Below are 19950 nucleotides of genomic sequence, written 5' to 3'. Positions count from 1 at the left end.
TTTTTTATAGTTTGCACCAACTTACTCCGGGGTGGGGTAAATTGACTAACTTTTTTTTTTTTGAGGCCCCAAAAGGGGACCAAGAAATTTTTTTTTACGATAAAAGCAAGTTAAATGTGTTACCTAAATTCATACTCTTTAAGATTGCGCTTTAATATTTACAAAAAATTTTGCCGTAAGGGCTACAGAGCTCGACAGAGGTAACTAGCCCTGTTCTCCCCTATAGATTTTGTTTTCATAATTTTTATTCATGATTTTGTCAATTAAACAGGTGCGGTACTTGCACTTCAACAATTGAATGACTACTTGATCCATAAGCTGCAACAAAGTAATTATATTTGAAAGAAGAAAATAGATTGTGGTTAGTTTAAAGCTCTCAATATTAGAAAGGGTGGTGCAATTGTCAATAACTAATGTCACTTACGGGCTTCTAATACTAACTTTTTTTTTTGTATTTTTTGATTACAAATGCTATTAACTCGCATAAATAAAGGTTTTGATTTGATGGTTCATCGCTGGCATTAATTTTTTTAAGAAAGACGTATAACAATTGGCCATAAAAGCGCTTTTCAACATAAGAACTTTTATAAAAAGTTGATTATTAAAAATTTTTAACTTTTAACATAAAAACATTATTAAAATCTTTTAAGTGTTTTAAAATAAACTCATTGAAAAAGTGTTATTTTTGATTTAGCAAAATCGTATAGTTCATAAAGCCTATGTTAAGCAATGATATATTATATAACTTAATGTCTAACTTCGATCCGAAAAGTGAAGCCGCTGTTCTCCGTTTTTACAAATGGCGGATTAAATTTGTAAACAAATATTTTTAACTTTTCTTTTCTTAAATAAAGTAAATAATTTTAAATTTAAATTCTATTTACGTAAAAGTGTTAAGCCGAAATTATAATACTTGTAAAATAATAATTTATGATTCCTTAATTTATTTTCGATTAAAAAGGGATTAAAGTTTTGAATAGAAAAGTAAAATGACAGACGCTTTTGAAGCATTTTTATGAATAAAATACTTTTTAATAAACATAGACTCATAAAAAAACTTTTATAAGTATTTTAAAATTATCTTATTAAATTTGTTTTTGAATAATCTTTAATTTATTGGGAACTTTTGACTTGCATTTTTAACTTTTATTCCACACTTCAGTTTCGGCTTCAGCTTTTGCCCTTTTTACAAATGGTGGATTATTGTTATAAACAAAAAAAAGTGGCTTCATTTTTTGTCCTATAAAATCCCGCAAGTTTGACATCTAGTTATATAATATATTAGTGATGTTAAGTTATTTGTTTAAAATTATTTAGACCAAAAAACAATGCGCAATAATGGTAAATATGGTTTTGAAAAAAAAAATAGAGACAAAGCTGTTGAATAAACTATATGAATAGAATTTTATGTTTTAATAATTTAGCGTTAAAGTTTTAATAAAACAATTTTCGTAAATCACTTTTGTGTTTGTTACGTAAAATAACTTTTCGGGAATGACATCTTGTTGAATAGTGAGAAGTAGCAAATGTAAAAAACCCAGACTATGGTAGGTCAACAAGGTTGTACATTTTTTGTAGATCACTAAAAGGTCAAACTTTACACTAACGCATTTCATATAGTCAAGTTTTATCTACCTTTATCAAGAGTTATCTACTCTTGAAGCATAAACTTTAAAAGAATTAGTCTATTACAGATAGTTCTTGTACACTGGGGTGTATGAATCTAAAATAGATTTAAAATAAAATTTACTCGTATCAAAAGTTGAGAATTGTTATCGATAAAGAAGTTTAAAAGCACCATTGCCGGTAACAAAAACAGAACCAAAAAGTTGTTCAAAAAATGAACAACTTTTTGATCTTGTTTTTGTTACCAGCAATTTTCTACAATCATTTGTATTGATGTAACAGAACTTTTAACTAATTTTTTCTCTCTGGAAATACAAATTTTTGTTAATTTTTACATTTTATAAACAAAAACTTGTACATGATAAAGATTACAACCGGTTCTTTTTTAATTTTTATAGAGAATACGCTTTTCGGAGGCATACTTCCAAATGGCTTGAGTTTGTATAATGTTTACTTTATTTATTACAACGCAATGAAACATATGATAAAATCGGTGAGTTCAAAAAATTACAAATAACTTGCCAGAATGCTTCAACATCGTGGTTTTTCTTGGCAAGTATAGACCAGTTTAGACTTAGTAAATCAGCGTGTATTATGTTGTAATTAGCTGTGAGAAAATTATATTTGATTTATTTTTTACTTGATTAAGAGATCTCCAATTTACAACAGTGCTCGTAAATGGAAATATAATTTTTACATTAAAAACATTTTTAGAGTTTTATCTATATTGTAATTTAAGTGTTTTGTAGTTCTTCTGAGATTTCAAGATAAGTTGGAACTGAATGAATGCTGTTGCGCTTTAATATAAGTGAACCTTCTGTTTCAAATAAATCGAACTATTTCAAACAAATCAAAGTAATTTGAAATTATTGCCATTTAACAAGAACAAATTAGATGTCGGAAGAAATTAAATGTTTTTTTAAATTAATCTAATTTCTGTTATGACTACAATGTCAAGATAGTTTTGAAGAAGATTGAGTAATTCATTGTCAGTTGATCTAACGCTAAAGTATGTCAGATAATAACTTTGAAAAGATATTTTTCAGTTTCAGTTTTAGTAGTATTATTAAACTAATTCTTAATGATTGTAGTATTAAATTATTTAAAAAAAAAAAAAAAAGAACAACATGATAGTCACGAGTTGTACAGTTGTTGTTTTTTTTGCGTTTTTAAAATGGATTCTTTTCCATTCACTTAAAGAGTGTACACGAAATAAATGTGAAAGTAGAAAAACACCTAAAAAAAAGTACTCCTCAACTTTTATTTCAAACCAAGTAATAATTTTAATACAATAATATAAGAAGAGCAAACATTAAAAAAAAATTAATTATTCTTGTGAGAATCTAATAAAATTTCGAGCTTTTGCTTTAGTGGTACCCATTAGCTAGCGAACAGAATAAGAATCAAAACTATTTGACGCTTTTTTAAATGATATTTTAATATCTTTAATGTTTCTGCAAAGCTTTTTTTTTTTTTTTTTCATTTTTTCTTTTAATAATAACCCAGTACTTTTCAATAACTTTCAATTCTGGGCAGTTTGGAGAATTTTCTGTTTTAGGCACAAATTTCACATTACTTTTTTATACCATTCCATAGCTAGCTTACAATAATGAATTGAAGCTAAATCAGGCCAGAACACAGGTCTGTTATTTCTTTTGACTTTCTGGTCAAATATATGTTAAACAGGTACTGTTTAACATATATTTGACCAGAAAGTGTGGATTGAGAAATATAAGGTGCTGATTTTTTGCCACAACTGCAAATAGCTTGCCAAATCAAAGCTTTTTTAGCAAATTTGTCATTTTTTGTGTATTTAAATTTCTTATCTGCTTTTCCTCTATATTTGGCTATATAATAAACAGCACCAGGAATTTGTTGATGATCGTACTTGATATAAGTTTCATCGTTTTCAATAATACAGAATTTTTTAGAAATAAAATTGTCATACAATATTCTGCCGCGGGTTCTTGCACTTTTTTGTTGAGTTCAGAACGGTTAGGCACTTTTTGTGCTTTTAAAGAATGAAAACCATGTTTGTTTCTAACTTTTGCAACAAAACTATGAGAAAACTAATATATTTTTGCGCGTTCCCTTAGTGAAAAGCTTGGGTAATTCTTAAAACTGTTAACCAGTTTTCTAACTTGTTTTATATCTTTAAAACCTTCCTTTCTTCTACCACTAGATTTGCGTTTGATCGATTTTGTTTGAGAAAAACGTTGAATAACACGACAAACGGTGTATGGATGTACTTGCAACAATTTTGCTATCGAATTGTAACTACTATTAGGATTGTGTGAATATTTTTGCATAATTTTTTCTCTTGCGTTTTCTTCTTTTGTCATTTTTAAAATTAATTTCAAGTTGAATCCAAAAACTAACATATTTTTATGAAACCACAACACGTTGCACAGTGATTCAAAATCCATAAAAAACGGCAAAAAACCCCCCATAAAAAAAGTATTGCTGGAAATTAATTAATTTAATTATAATGTTACTAAATACCACTAAAAGTCAATAATTAACTTTTTTTGTGAACAATTTTTAAGATTTCACCAATTTATACGCCTTTTTCCGAGACTTATTTATTTTATTTTATTTATCGGAAAACTCGTTCAAAAAAATCTAGCTTTTGTGTCACTCTTTTAAGATTGACATGGATAAAAACAGTTCAAAATTTAATTTGAAGTCATATGTTTAAGATGTTTGGCAACTACAAACAACATTTTTGACAATAAATTTTGTTTTTAGTTTTTCATTACTGAGATCTCAAAAATGTGTCATAAATTGATTTTTTTAAATTAGTTTAATTATGAGTTTAGTTTAAAAACTAAACGATTCCACTAGATTCCATGGTAGTTTTAATATTTTCCCATTAATAGGTATATATGAAAGCAGAAAAAATAAAAATTATTTGCCCAAACTTGCCCCAATTAAAATAAGACCTTTCAAATACTTCGGTTTTTTTGTGTTCTTTTTTTCGTTTTTAATTAAAACTTGCCGTATAAAGTAGCGAATATTAGTTCATTGCTTTTATTCATTACACAAATTATACATTTAGTTCCTATTAGTAAAAAAACTCTTGCTCATGCAGATGGTGCTAATTATCAAACCTCAAAAACCAATATATGCAACGTTTGATGGCATAGTGCACGTTTTAAAATTAAACCTTGTGTATAAAATAACTTAAAATAGTTTATTGCTTACATTCAACATGAAAAGAATACATTTAGTTCCTATAATTCAAGAGTTAGGAATTAATCATGATAACTTACTCGAGGCTCTTCTACGTGAGTTTGTAGGTCTATACTATGAAAGTATTGAAAAACCTGAAATGATAAATCTAAAGAAAACACCAATAATATTTAAATGTAAATTCCGATCAAAGTTGCGGAAGTATGCAAGAACCTTCTCTAGACTTTTAGAACACGAGCGAACTTGGTTAAACAAAGATATTACTGTTAACAAAAAAAATGTTGCATCAGGTTCAGGTAGAAAGTGCAAGAACTGGGAAGATTTAGGTGATAGAAGCAGAAGATCTAAGGTATTAATAAATAAATTAAAATCAACCCAGTTAAAAAAATAGTTTACAAGCTTAAATATTAAATATTATCTTGTTTAAGGTTGCCAAATTGGCTGAACATCCTGCTGAAGCATTGGCATTAGCTTCAATAAAAAAAGCCACTAGAGATCCTAGCAAAAAAGACATATATTTTACAAACAACTATAAATAATTCTATAATTTATTAATTTAGTTGTTTTTTTAAATTACTTATTATTTAATATAAAAAGACTTATTTAAATATATTACATTTATATACTTTTATGCGCTTGCTGTAGTGGTACTGAGCTCCCAACAAATCCACAACAGCAGTGGCAGTTATAAGTTTAAAAAATCTTTTTTTTAAACTTAATTAGGTGCTTTAAACAACTGACATCTAGTTCTGAAGCAGTAACTCTAAACACTGCACCAACTACATAACTTTGTTATTTACCAAAACTAGTTTGTCCTGGGAAATTATAGAATTTAAAAAATAATTTAATTGCAGATTTTTTAAAATTGTGCTTAATATAACGTTATTTATCATGTAGAAAAAGATTAATCTTATTTTTGAAATAAGTTACTAATAAGCATCTTCACTGACAATACATCACGCTAGACTACGTACGACCTATTTTCACACTAGTTGTTATCGTTCAATCTGATTAATTTAGACATAAACGAAACAAATTTAAAACAAACAAACTATTTTTTCACGTTTTATGATGGTCTAAAATGATCAGACTAAAATTAAAAACTTATAAAAAGAATATTTTGTCTTTTTACCTTGAAAGTCAAAACAGCGCTTTTGCGGTTCTGTATATTCGCCCCATTGCATACAATAAAATCGTAAAAAAAAGTATAGACGCAGTGGCGAAGAGTGGAGTAGTTTGTTTACAATGATCTAAAATGGTGAAAAATTACCGTAGCGAAGAAGAAATCTCAGCAAAAATCTGAAATTTTGCTTTTAAAATAAGCAAAATTTATTGTAATGGGTTTTAAAAAACCATGACATTGAAATATAGTGGAAATAACAAGGTAGTTAAAGACAATCTTGCAAAGCTTTAGAAATTTGCTAGAGATTGAACTTACTCTTAATACTTTTTTTTGAAAGTTAGATATAAGTAATTTTTGTGATATGTAAACTTATAAGTTACAGAATATATAAACTTATTAGTTATTCTGTAATAGTTGTATAAATATATACAGTATATAAGTATATATATATATATATATATATATATATATATATATATATATATATATATATATATATATATATATATATATATATATATATATATATATATATATATATATATATATATATATTATATATGTATATATATATATATTATATATATATATATATATATATATATATATATATATATATATATATATGTATATATATATGTATATGTATATATATATATATATATATATATATATATATATATATATATATATATATATATATGTAAAATAAATATTTATTTAGTCTCAATAAATACCCTAATTTTCATCATCCTCTAAAGTTTATATGGCTATAAAGTTTGTGGCATTGTTATAAAACCATGTAACATGTAATAATAATAAAAAAACTCATTGAACTATTATCTATGCAATGTCCCGCTTAGTTATTCTCTATAACAAATTTTTATTTTAATGCATATATCTATATTTCTTAGAAATTTTTTAAGCATAATATTTTATAAGGAAATAGAAATAATATCTATTTCCTTCTAAAATATTATGCTTAAAAAATTGTGATACATAACAAAACTATACTAAGACTTCTACTTCTTCAACTCTTCTTTCCAAGTCATTAACTTCTCTCCTTTTTCTTTCCTCTTTTTTATCTGATGTATTATTTTGTTGTTGACATTATTATGGTTTTTATATTTTTATTTTGCATAATTGTTAATAATAATTGCTATTTGCTACAAATGTTTTATTTTGAATGCAGTATTAAAAATATATGTAGGTTGTTATGTTTTATATTGTTATGTTTTATGTTGTATTTATTGTTAATATAGTAATATTGTTATTACTATTCTTTGTTATTGTTATTATTATTGTTTTATTATTATCAATATTATTATGCTATAATTTATACCATCATAGGTCTTTACATGTTGTCAGTTTATAACTGTTTGTAATCAGCCCTCAGAATTAGGGTTGACATTCAGCAATGCTGACCTAACTGCTGACATAAAGTGTTTGAGGTTGACAAAAAATTGTTAACCTTGTTTCTATGTTTTATAGTAACCCTTTTTTGTCATAAATTTTTTTGCCAATCTCTAACAGTTTGAGATCGGCAATAAAGCAGTAAATTGCCTACCTCATTTTTCCTAATTCCAAGGGTTGTATATATATAAATATATATATATATATATAAATATATATATATATATATATATATATATATATATATATATATATATATATATATATACACACACACATATATATATATATATATATATATATATATATATATATATATAAATATATATATAAAAAGGAAGTGACCAGGGCCCTGGCCCTGTCCCTTGCTAAAAATAAGATTTTTTGCATACCTGGACCCAGCAAAATTATAAGATTTAGCTGGGGCTGATAGCCCTTAAAAATAATTATAATACTTTTCGTATTATAAATTATACTTACATTTACTATTTATTAAATACTGGTATATATTTATATATTTTTAAATTTACTTCCAACAAGATTGCAAGCAACAATAGTTAACTAAAGACTTAAAAAGTTTTAGATATAAAGAAAGAAAAACATGAAGATGGGTAAGAGTTATAAGATTTTTTTGATATGCAAGAAAAAAACTGGATTAATTAAAGGTTTTTATAGCATGAAGGGACAGATACAGTAAAAGGATGCAACTTGTTGAAGAAGAAGCCAAGCAAGAATTTTGAGTATTAGTTTATCATAATAGAGATGATAGCTCATTTGAGCATTGATCATGATAGTATTTGTAGAAAAAGGAAAGAAATGCAACCTTACAACTATAGGAGAGTGACTCAAGCCTGGCAGATAAAACAGATCTAATTACATTTACAATGTGCTTTTAGACTTAGTCTGAGAGTAAGAGGGTTGTTATTACAATATTTTTTGCAGTAAATAAATGAGTTTTGTTGTCTAACAAAAATTGTGAATTTTAAGTCCAGAATTTAAATCCACAACCTAATGTGAGCTTTTACTGCTGTTACAGAAGAGAGATCAGATTAAAAACTGACTGCTTGTTCTAAGCAATCAAAAAGTGACAGTTATTTATCAAGACAAGATTATAAAGTTAAATCGTCAGCAAATAGAGCCACTTTAGAGGTAAAAATTTTCATGAAGATTGTTATTGTAGATAAGAAACAATACAGGAGCAAAGATAGGACCTTGTGATAAACGCCTACATTCTTCTTTATTTCAGGTACCCTTAAAGGTACCTAAAATAAAGAAGAATGTAGGCATTCAAGAATATTTTTAATAATGCAATTAGAAAGAAATAATTTAATAATCTCACAAACTTAATATAAAGAAACTAATAACAGAGTGAAGACTAATTGTAGGATAGCTGGAGAAGTCAAAGTGTTTTCTAGAGTTTTGAAAAATTGGAACCACTTATTTAGGACTTTTTAAAAGTTCAGCAAAAATTGAAGAGAGTTCTGGAGAATGCTTTTTTAAGACTATGATGGAAATCTTGTCTGAAGCACAAACTGTAGTGGTGTTTAATTGAAAATTAACGTTAGCATTGGAAGCCAGAGTGATTTAAATTTTTAACAATGGGTTAATCTGTTTAACTGTTAGGAAGAGTGTGACCATTATATTCAAGAGTCAAATAAGAGCAAGATTTTTTTGCAAATAACTCTGCTTTATTCTGGGGAGAAGTAAAAAGATCAGACCTATGAATTAGAGATTAAATGTTAGACTTACTTTAGTTAATGACATTGTTGAAGGCTAACCAAAAATCTCTAGAACCTATCATCTGAGATAAGATACAAGATTCAGTAAACTGAGAGTAACAGAGCTTAACAACAGACAGAACCTTTTTAAATTGATTTCTTGGAATAATAAAAGGACATTTGTTCTTAAAAGAGAGGTACTTGTAAAAAAAGATGAAAAAAAAAGATTACTGTTTAATAAAGTAACTGCTCAAGATGGTGAAAAATGTGAAGTAGAATAAGACTTGACTTTAAAATGAAGAGAAGGAAAAAAAACTTTCAAACCTTTATTCCAGGAGGAATAAAAGCTTCCAAGATGCGCTTTATGCATACATGTTATGGATATAAACATATGTTTGCTATTTATTTAGGTGCTGGCATACAAAATCTTTCATATTTATATAAACTTTAGTATTTATATGGTGTATTGTTTGCCGAAAGAGAAGATGGTCACATGGATTTGTGGTGTGATTCTAACAAGACAAGAAATAGAGGCATAATCTTAGACAGATTAGCAAAAACTGTTGTATCGAATAACCTTTGTTGGAGAAGGTTAAAATGATTTAGGTATTAGGATGTATAGAGGTAGCAGCTTCAGGAAAAAATGGTAGTGGTAGAAGTAAGAAAACTTTAAGAGAGTGCTTTAGATATTGTATGAATGAACTTTAGTTAAGAAAAAAAAATGCTCTAGATTGTTTATATTAGAAAAACAGCAAAAAAGAGAAAGGGTAAAGCCTGATGATGATGATGATGATGATGACAACAAAGATCATAATCATGATGGTAACGTTGATTATGATGATCATTTTGATCATAATGATGTTTGTATATGCTTATATATACAAAATATAACATGAATTTTGAAATAAAAAAATTTACTTTAGAACGTATAAGTGTTTATGCAGCCCCAGTCACAAACCCAGCTTCGGTTTTATTTTATCAAACCTAGCTCCAGCCCCGGCTCTGTTCAAATATCAACCCCAGTCACTTACTAATATTAGCCCTTCGAATTAGGGTCAGGTCAAATTGAGATTGGCAACAAATAACTGACTTTGTTTCTATGTTTTATGGTGAGACCTTTGTATTAAATTTTTTTTGCTGACTTGATGCCGACCACTGAAAGATAAAGGTCAGCAAAATATTGCCGACCTCGTTTTTCCTAATTTCTAGCGCTGATGTATATATATATATATATATATATATATATATATATATATATATATATATATATATATATATATATATATATATATATGATGTATATATATATATATATATATATATATATATATATATATATATATATATATATATATATATATATATATATATATGTATATATATATATACATAAGGTTAAGCAAGAGTTGTAATATTAAAAAAAATTAAAAACCTCTTTGATCATGCTGGTTGAGGAGTCTATTGAAGTCCAAAGTAAATACAATATAAAATAATACTTGAAATGAACGGCATCCATTAAATTTATGTTTTTTTTTATAGCCATTTACTGATGAAGCTTCAGATGCAAGCAATTCTTATGATGAATACCTGCTACTTTTGCAACAAAGAAATAGGTATATCAGTGTAATTTTTTTAATGTATAAAAATGCATTCAGTGTGTTTTAATTCAAATATTTTAGAAAGCATAAAATTCAAATATAATGAGCTAGAAAAATATTTTTGCAACTTTTTCTTAACTTGTTGCATCCCATACTTTACTATGTTGAGGTAATATTCACCATATGTGATATTTTTTCTGCTTTTTTAAAAATATATTTTGATGCACATTGTTGCTCTTTGTATTTTAAGTGAAGTTTTTTAAAATTTTCCTAAATAAACATTTTTGACACAATGAATCTAAAAAGCCAAACTCTTTGGCTCATTCTTGGTTTTTAGGAAAAAATTTCTAATCATTAATATGGTGCTGAATAATTTTTAATTTTACTTAATGAACTTTTCTTGATTTGTCATTTCATGGTAGGTCATTCTGTTATGTCATAAATTTGGAATGGCTTTTATTTAAATAAATTTCAAGTATGCACGGAATGTCTTTGTTGTTATTTTTTTGTATATTCATCTGCTTGTGTCTTTAGAGGCTGATAAATTCAATAAAGTTTCTCTTTTTTTGTTCATCATACTTTTAAAACTAAAAAACGTTTTACAACATTCTTTTAGTTCTTTTTAATTGTTCATATATATAATAGATACATTGACTAACATAAGCTTCAATCATTCATTTATTTCAATACAGAAACTCATCATTAAAATATATTGTTTTATCTATAAAATATATAATATTTAAAATGATATTTAGACTTGTTGTAATTATATATAAAATCCAAATAGTTTAGTTCAAGCTTTAAATTTTTTTCACAGATGAAAAGTTTTGACTAGTTACAAAATTTTTCCTAATCTTTTTTTATATCTCAACTGTAAAGGCCCCTGGCCTTGAGGCTTTCATCCGTTTTAACAATTTACTTGAAAATACTTTGAAGGTTTCTTTTTTCTTTGAAGGTTTTTTGTAAAGCTTATTAATAAAACAGATTTGCACGTGAATGCTGGAAGTTTGTTGGCTTTATCAAAGTTTAGAAATCAAATTGATTTTTAGTTTACATATAAAAATTAATGTGTTTGATTTCACAATTTTAATTGACAACATTGGTAACTTTGTTGTTTGAGATATCAGGTTTTAGCATACAAATTTTGTAAAATTTGCATGTTAAAATGTGATATCTCACTCTCTCTTTTATAGTAGTTGTGCATGCTAACAGTGTGTTATGAGATATTGAATCATGGATTTCAATTTTATTAGTTAGGTGTTTTTTTAAAGTAATAAAAATTAATTTTTATACATTTAAATATATATATATATATATATATATATATATATATATATATATATATATATATATATATATATATATATATATATATATATATATAAATGTATATATATATTTTGATTTATATATGATTTTTTGAAGTTGTATATTTGACATATATATGATTTTTATTTAATATTTATATATTATATATTTGTATTAAATTTTTATTTAATATATATATATATATGTATGTATGTGTATATATATATATATATATACATATATATATATATATATATATATATATGTATATATATATATATATATATATATATATATATATGTATATATATATATATATATATATATATTAGGGTATATCATACTTTTGCATGATTTAATTTTCATTCAGTACGTCACTTTTCCTATGTATTCATAAACCCTGAGTTGAATGGTATAATTTATTTTGGTGAAAAAACAAGTCTAGCTACCGGGAAAACGTTTTTAATTTTCAAAAATATTGTGTTTTTTTACTAAATGATGACTGCTCATATTATAAATGTACATAATAATTATTTAAAATATTGTTTAACCCTATGCTTAATTTTTAAAATATGTTTTGAGTTTTCAACATATTATTTTGTGTATCAGTATCAGTTAATATTCAAATATACTTTGAAAATATTATAATTACTATTTTAGATTTCATTTCAAATTAATTGCTATAATTGCTGTATTTATATCTTCCAGATTAATAATATATTAAAAAAAGAAAAATGGCATTATCAGTTAGCGAGAAAACCAGAAAATCGATTAACACCTAACTATGTGAGTATCTTGGAGGTCCTAAAAAGTTTCTCCAAACTGAATTTCCAACACTACGTGTTTGCAGCAATGTCTAGATCTGCAGCGAAACAGAATACTAGTCCATGAAAAAAATCCGCATAACTTATCAATGCAAGAAACTTCTAATGTTGCTAATGAAGTTGCAGAACGGTGGCTTATTTCCAACACAGAATTTAAAGAACCCAAACTTGATAAACTTTTAGATATTGCTTTTTGCAAATGCAGATTCGCTTACAGCAGTGATAATGATGCCCCTTGCAACGAATCTTGTGATGACGGTGCTCATTGCTTTTGCAAATGTGACTTAAATTTAAGAATTCCTAAAAAAGAACTTATTTGGATAAAAACCCAGCGAGGAAAACAAGGCAGTGTTTCATGTATGTAAGAATTTGGTCTGGATCTTAAAGAGACTGCCAAACTTAGGTTAAAACGCTTACGCAAGTCAACTGATCAAGCAAAACTCACGCGACAACGTGAAGAAGCTTCGAAGTATAAGTTAGAATCATTAGTCTCTATTTATCCAACAGATGTTAGATTTGATGATGAAAGTATGGGTGTTACAATAAAAATTAATAATAATTCCAATGATGCGATTGTCAGTGATAGCAATAAAGTCAGTGATAGCGAAGAGGACTCGACAATTAAAAATCAAGAGAGTTATGTCAAACGAAACTACCTTGATATTAGTAATGCTGCCGTTGCCTCTATCAGATTTGGTGTATCATCGACTGCTACTGCTGCTATCATTAATAGTCTACTGAAAAATATTATGAAGGCAGGGAAACTTGTTGAAGATAAAAAAAATCTCATATGTGATAGTATGAAAGTTTTTCGTGCCAAAGAGTGTGCTATGAAGTATTCTAGAGTAGAAGAAAATTTCGACTGTGAAAGAAATATTGTTACTGGAATTTTTATTGATAGTAGAAAAGATAAAACTTTAGTTCTTATTCATGATAAAACCACAGGCACCTTCAGAAAAAAAATTATCAAATTAAATCATATAACTGTGACAGAAGAGCCTAGAGGTTGCTACCTTACTCATTATACACTAAAACCTAAGTCAGAAATATCTAAACCAGCCAAGCAATGTGCTATTGGATTATTCGAATGGTTAATGGAAAGAGGTTAAGATCTTAATCTCCAACTAATTGGCAGTGGTACTACAAATGAAATGTTTGGATGGAAAGGTGGAATGCTTTATTTTGTGGAAGAGCTTCTCAATCGATAACTTTTTAGATCTTTTTGCTGGCTTCACATTAATGAGCTTCCATTTCGTCATATTATGGAAAAACTTGATGGACCAACTTTTTCAGATAATGGATGAAGTGGAGCAGTTGATAAACTGTTTTCCAAAGTTGAAAATCTTGAAAGAATTACTAAATTTACGCCAATTCCGTTTCTGGAGCCACTTGTTACTATAAGTGAAGATTTCTTAAAGAAAATGAGCACTGACAATTTAGTCGCATGGAAGTATTTAAATGCAATATTAAAAGGAAAACTCGATCCTGAAGTAGCAACTCTTAAATGTGGTAGATTGTCTCACAGTCAATGGCTTACTTGTGGCATGAGATGCGTGCTTCTCTATATGAGTAAACATGATCTTGAACCTGATAATACAGAGATCTTAAGACTGCTTGCAACTTGGGTGACTTGAAGGTTTATTTTCCAATGTTCTTTGAGAATAAAGTTAAGCATGACATTAAATATGGTTCTTGTCATCTTTTAAAGCTGTTTCAACTTTGGCAGAAGCAAGATGAAGGTATTAAAGATGCATCTAAACTTTATCTCAGAAGTGAATCTTGGTGGGCTCATCCTGAGAATATACTTGTCTCACTTCTCTGTTCTGATAACTCAGAACAAAGGTTATTTGTCGTTGACATAATATTGGCAGTTAGGGCGGGAAGTACTTGGCTTAACTGATGTTAGACCATTTAAAGTTCCGCAAACAATAAACCTTGATGCTTGTGACATCAATGAACTTATCGATTGGGAAAAAGAGGTCATCACTGAACAAATTTTCACAACAAATATGTCGTTAGTCCAACTCAATGCATTGATAGTTTCTCCCCTGCAGCTACCTCTATACTCATTACATACCCAAAGTTGCGAGAGAGCAGTCAAATTAGTTACAGAAGCAGCTCAGTCAGTCTGTTGGGATAAAAGAGATGGTTTTATAAGAACTCAATTGCAAAATCGTGAACTAATGCCTTTGTTTAAATCAAAAAAAGACTTTAAGTAATATATTTAATTACTAAAATAGTACTTTTGCCTCTAAGCCCCTTGCTCCTACTCTACCTCCTACCAGTGTGTGTATAAACATATATATAATTGTAATATATCTTGATCTTATAATCATAATAAAACTATCAAATATTGATAGAAGGAGGAGGGGGGGGGGGCGGAAAGCCCTAGCCGTGCATTCTGGCTCAAGAATCCTGGAAGCTAAATGATAATCTTGTGTTTTATTACGCATGGTTTATTTTTTATCTAATATAATTTTTATTTTTATTATTAATTGACTAAAAACATTTAAAAATTAAGCTTTAGTTATAAAAGACTATTTTTTTAAAAAAAAACTAATTTTAAAACCCGGTAGCTAGACATCAATATTTTGCAAAAACATTATTATATTTGAATTCCCCGTACCCAACTACATAGGAATCCAAGCGTGCTAGTCAAAATTCTGAAAATTTAATTTTTGGCTCAAGTATGATATACCCTAATATATATATATATATATATATATATATATATATATATATATATATATATATATATATATATATATATATATATATACATTAGTAATATTTATATAGCAGTGTCTATAAAACAATACTATAGCAACCTTTTCCAAGAGGAAAAGAGCTGGTGTGTGATCTGAACCACTTAGGTTACTTAAAAAGTATTGGGTGTCCAAGCAATTTCCTAGATTTCTAATATAACTTTATATTATTATTATTTTTTATAGGATGTTTGTTATTCACAACTACAAAATATGAAAGGCAGCAGATTACATTAAAAAAAACTTAACAAAAAATAAAAATAAATATATCTATTATACAAACAATCTATTGAAGACTTAAATCTATTAAATTGCTGAAAACATATACCTTTAATAATGTGAAGTTTTTGATATATTTTCAACAATTTGACAAGTAATTACAAAAGTGCAATCAAATACACAAACTTTGCAGAATATACAAAAGTGCAATCAATTATTCTACATCTTACAGTGAAGATAATATTATAGAGTTTAAAACAGTAGCATTTTTATGGGCTTTAAAAAATAGTTTTTTTTAAATAAACTAACAATGCACCTACCCCTAGCAACTACCCTTAGCACCTACCCCTAGCACCTACCCCACCTACCCCCTAGATTTTAGAGCTAGCTACTAAGATTTTTTTCTCAATAAATACAGTTACATATTTTTTATTGTTCTTCTAAAATTGTGCATATGTCAGGTTCTGCAAAGTTTGTGTATTTGATTGCACTTTTGTATATTCTGGTTTTATTAAACTAATATAACTTTATAGGGCTATCAGAAAGTAATAAACTTTGCAATTATTTTGAGAGATGATGTTAAGTATAGTATTAAAAATCAAAAATGTGTGCAGTATAAAAAAATTCTTTGAAAAGTCCTTTTTATTAAAAGATATTTCATTAATATTTCTGTACTTGATTGCTACATGTGTTTTTCAATCTTTTTTTAAAGTAGTTTATAAATAAAAACTATAGAATAGCTTCCCATTCCTGGGAAGGAATGGGAAGCTACTCCATTTGCATTGCTTCCTGGATTCAATTTTTTTTATAGTTAGATATAGTACTGTTTTAAGAAATTTTTCAAGTATAAGGTATTGGTTCTATATTAAAGTTCTATATAAAGAATTATATTATAGCTACATATAAAATTATATTATATTATATTATATTATATTATAATATATTATATATATATATATATATATATATATATATACATATATATATATATATATACATATATATATATATATATATATATATATATATATATATATATATATATATATATAATAGTTATAATTTATATATATAATTATATTATAACTATATTAAAGTTCTATATAAAGAAATATTTCAAGTATAAGGCATTGGTTATACATTGGTTCTATATTAAATTCTTATAGAGCATTTGCTTGTGTTTAAACAATAAACAAAACTTCTTAATTTCTGACTCATAACATAGCTAAGCAAAGAACCAAAAAAGCCAAAAATATTTTTTACAGTAAACAAAAACATGGCCGTCAAATTGCATTTAATTATAATTTTAATTTTAGTCTCTATTTAAAATATTTATCTTACTATGTATTTTATCTTATTTAAGATAAAATTTAATGTGCATGTCTATCATAATAATCATATTTTCAGATATTGTTATCATCATGATTATATTTTCAGAGTTGTGAAAATTATTTTAAAAATTGGTATATTTTTTTAAAGAGTCCATTTAAAGATGACTAATAATTTGTATTCCAACACTTTTTTTGTATCCTAATAGTTTTTATTATTATTATTATTATTATTCAAACAGGTGTTGTGATTTTCAAATTCAATTTTTGAACATAAAATTTTATGAAACAAACAGATTTCCTGAATTCTACCTTCCCGTTCCATTTGCATTGCTTCCTGGGAAGGCTTTCTTTAGCTTTTATTTTAATCTATTTTAGTAGAATAAATAATAGAAATAATAAAGATACATAATGTTTAAATTTAATAACTAAATGAAATTTTTTTTTTCACAAATAAAGTTTGTGATAATGAATAAATATGTTTTAATATTCTAAAGGTTACTAAAGAAGCTAAAAGAAAAAGATGAAGAACAACTTAAATTGGAGCGCAGAGAGCAAGGATTCACTCTTTTTCTAAATGGTGCTAATGTTGGATTACATCTAACATCGGGGAAGCATTATGACAAGAGGCACAAAAGCGCAGGAGGTTACTATGATATATATATTTTTTCTGTGTTGTAATGAAAATAGATGAAAGAGGTTTATATTTTTAATTGCCTTATTGACCCATAATTTTTTCATTACCTTTGTCAGCACCATTTAAAATTAATTTTTTGCATATTTTCTTTTAATAAAATAAGTATTTTACAAATTGGACCACAGGGTCATAAAGTTTACTGCAGTGAGATCAATATACAGATGTAGGGTGAGGTTTTGGTATGAGGTAAGTAATATGGTTTAAATTATGGCTCTAAGAAGAAAAGAGGACTATTAGTAAATATTTAAAAATATCTAGATGGCATAATTATATCACTGAGGAGATCTTCATCATTTCTACTATGAAAATATTGGATCTAGACGCTTTTGTTTTGTTCTATTGTAAAGTTGGTGAATTATAGTTGTACCTGTTAGATGTCATGTAGATAAACATGTTGAAAGTCTTGCATTAGTTTATAATTACTGTTAATGATTTATTTAATGACTATTGTAGTTAAGAGCATTGTCGATTTTATGTGAGAAGAAGGATGATTAAAGAAACTCTCAAATAGTTGTTTTAAAAATATAAGCGCAACAATGCAACATGTGTTTTTCTTACATATCTTATTTTATGTATCTTATTTTGTTCTTTTGTGTTTCCATAGCAACATACATTTTATTACTTAACTATACCTTTTTCTTTATTATTATTAAATATCTTGTGTTTTTGGAATGTTGTTTACAATTTTAAACTGCTGCATATTAAGGGTTGACAGCATAAGTGGGTTAAGTACAAAATCACAGTTTACTCTTTTTTTAATGTAAAGTACACAATTTACTTTTTTTTGCTAGCTTAATGTTTCGGAAGATTAATAAATAGTTGCTAGCTTATTGTTTCAGAAGATTAATAAATAGTTTTGTTTTTACTAGCTCAAGCCTAAATTACATTTTTTCTAACATACTTTGATTAGATAGTTGAATAGTGCATTTTACGTGTTTTTGAAAAAAAATATTCTTCTGAATCTAAATTCCAACAGATTCTGAACATCTGTATAATTCCAACAGATTCTGAACATCTGTATAATTCCAACAGATTCTGAACATCTGTATAATTTCAACTGTTTTTTAGATTTTGAACGTCTTTTTGATTTTAAGTTCTGAAAATCAAAAAGATGAAAAATGAAAAGATGAAAATCTATTTAAAATTTTAAAAAAGTTAAAACATTTTGTGATTAAAATTTGCACATATCATTGGTTTAATTAAAACCATAACGTAAATTCAACAAATAACCCAAATTTTTAATAACCAATAACCAATACTTAATCGTGCTCAAGTCTTAAATAATTTTTAACTCTTTTCTTTTATACCTTACCCCTATGGCAATCATGTTTATTTTAATCCATGTACTTGCTTTTCCTATACACAAGCAAAGCCCCAAGTAACTCTTCCTCCATGACGCTATCTCCTTGTCTTTCTCATTCCACACATTAAAGTTTAAAAATTATAAATTTAATCAAAAATGGCACTCAGTTAAAATATATTTAATTTTTATTTCTTAATTTTTTCTATTTTGTTTAAATGTTTAACAATCTTGTAAGTATATAATTGAACTTCATTTAGATGGAAGTTTTAGACCTCAGTTTTATGATTCGTAAGAATTTTAATTATTTTTTATTACTTTGAATATGTTGCTGATTATATTTAAGCATTATATAAAATTTTTCAAAATGCAATTTAAAAATCTAAAATTTTGTAGGTAGGCATAGTTCAAGATTAAGGATTCCTAGATTCCTGATGCCCTTATAAATTTAATATATATATATAATAGAAATTTTGTGGTGAAAATTTTAAAATACACTAAAAATGAACTTAAGCTCATGGCTTCCCTAACTGTAATTTAAATTTTTTTTTTTTATCTTTGCAATGATTTATTTCTTTTTTTTTTTTTTTTTTTTTTTACATATTTTTGTTGTTGTTTATATTTATTTTCTTCTGCTTGTTTATATTTGTTGTTCATACTTCTTGTTGTTTATATTTATTTTCTTCTGCTTGTTTATATTTGTTGTTCATACTTCTTGTTGTTTATATTTATTTTCTTCTGCTTGTTTATATTTGTTTTCTTTAAGATTTTTCTTGTTTTTCTTTTTTCTTTAATTCTTTATTTTTCAGAAGCTTTATTTTCATGTTTAATTTTTTTTA

The 19950-nt window shown here is 26.3% G+C and overlaps 1 protein-coding gene across 1 annotated transcript in view; it reads left to right on the top strand.

The window, feature by feature from the left end:
* Window positions 1-6025: 6025 nt before the first annotated feature.
* The window catches only part of LOC100211521 (katanin-interacting protein), a 56640-nt gene continuing 42715 nt past the window's right edge, over window positions 6026-19950 (top strand). The window contains exons 1-4 of the mRNA XM_065803186.1: window positions 6026-6202; window positions 10612-10685; window positions 17612-17760; window positions 19372-19402. Of these exons, the coding sequence (XP_065659258.1) occupies window positions 6173-6202; window positions 10612-10685; window positions 17612-17760; window positions 19372-19402 (284 nt within the window). The 5' untranslated portion in view covers window positions 6026-6172. The remainder of the gene's footprint in view (window positions 6203-10611; window positions 10686-17611; window positions 17761-19371; window positions 19403-19950) is intronic.

The sequence above is a fragment of the Hydra vulgaris genome, chromosome 08, assembly GCF_038396675.1.
Source record: "Hydra vulgaris chromosome 08, alternate assembly HydraT2T_AEP".
NCBI lineage: Eukaryota > Metazoa > Cnidaria > Hydrozoa > Anthoathecata > Hydridae > Hydra > Hydra vulgaris.
The sequence above is the reverse complement of the archived record's forward strand: the minus strand, read 5'-3'. Positions and strand labels throughout refer to the sequence as shown.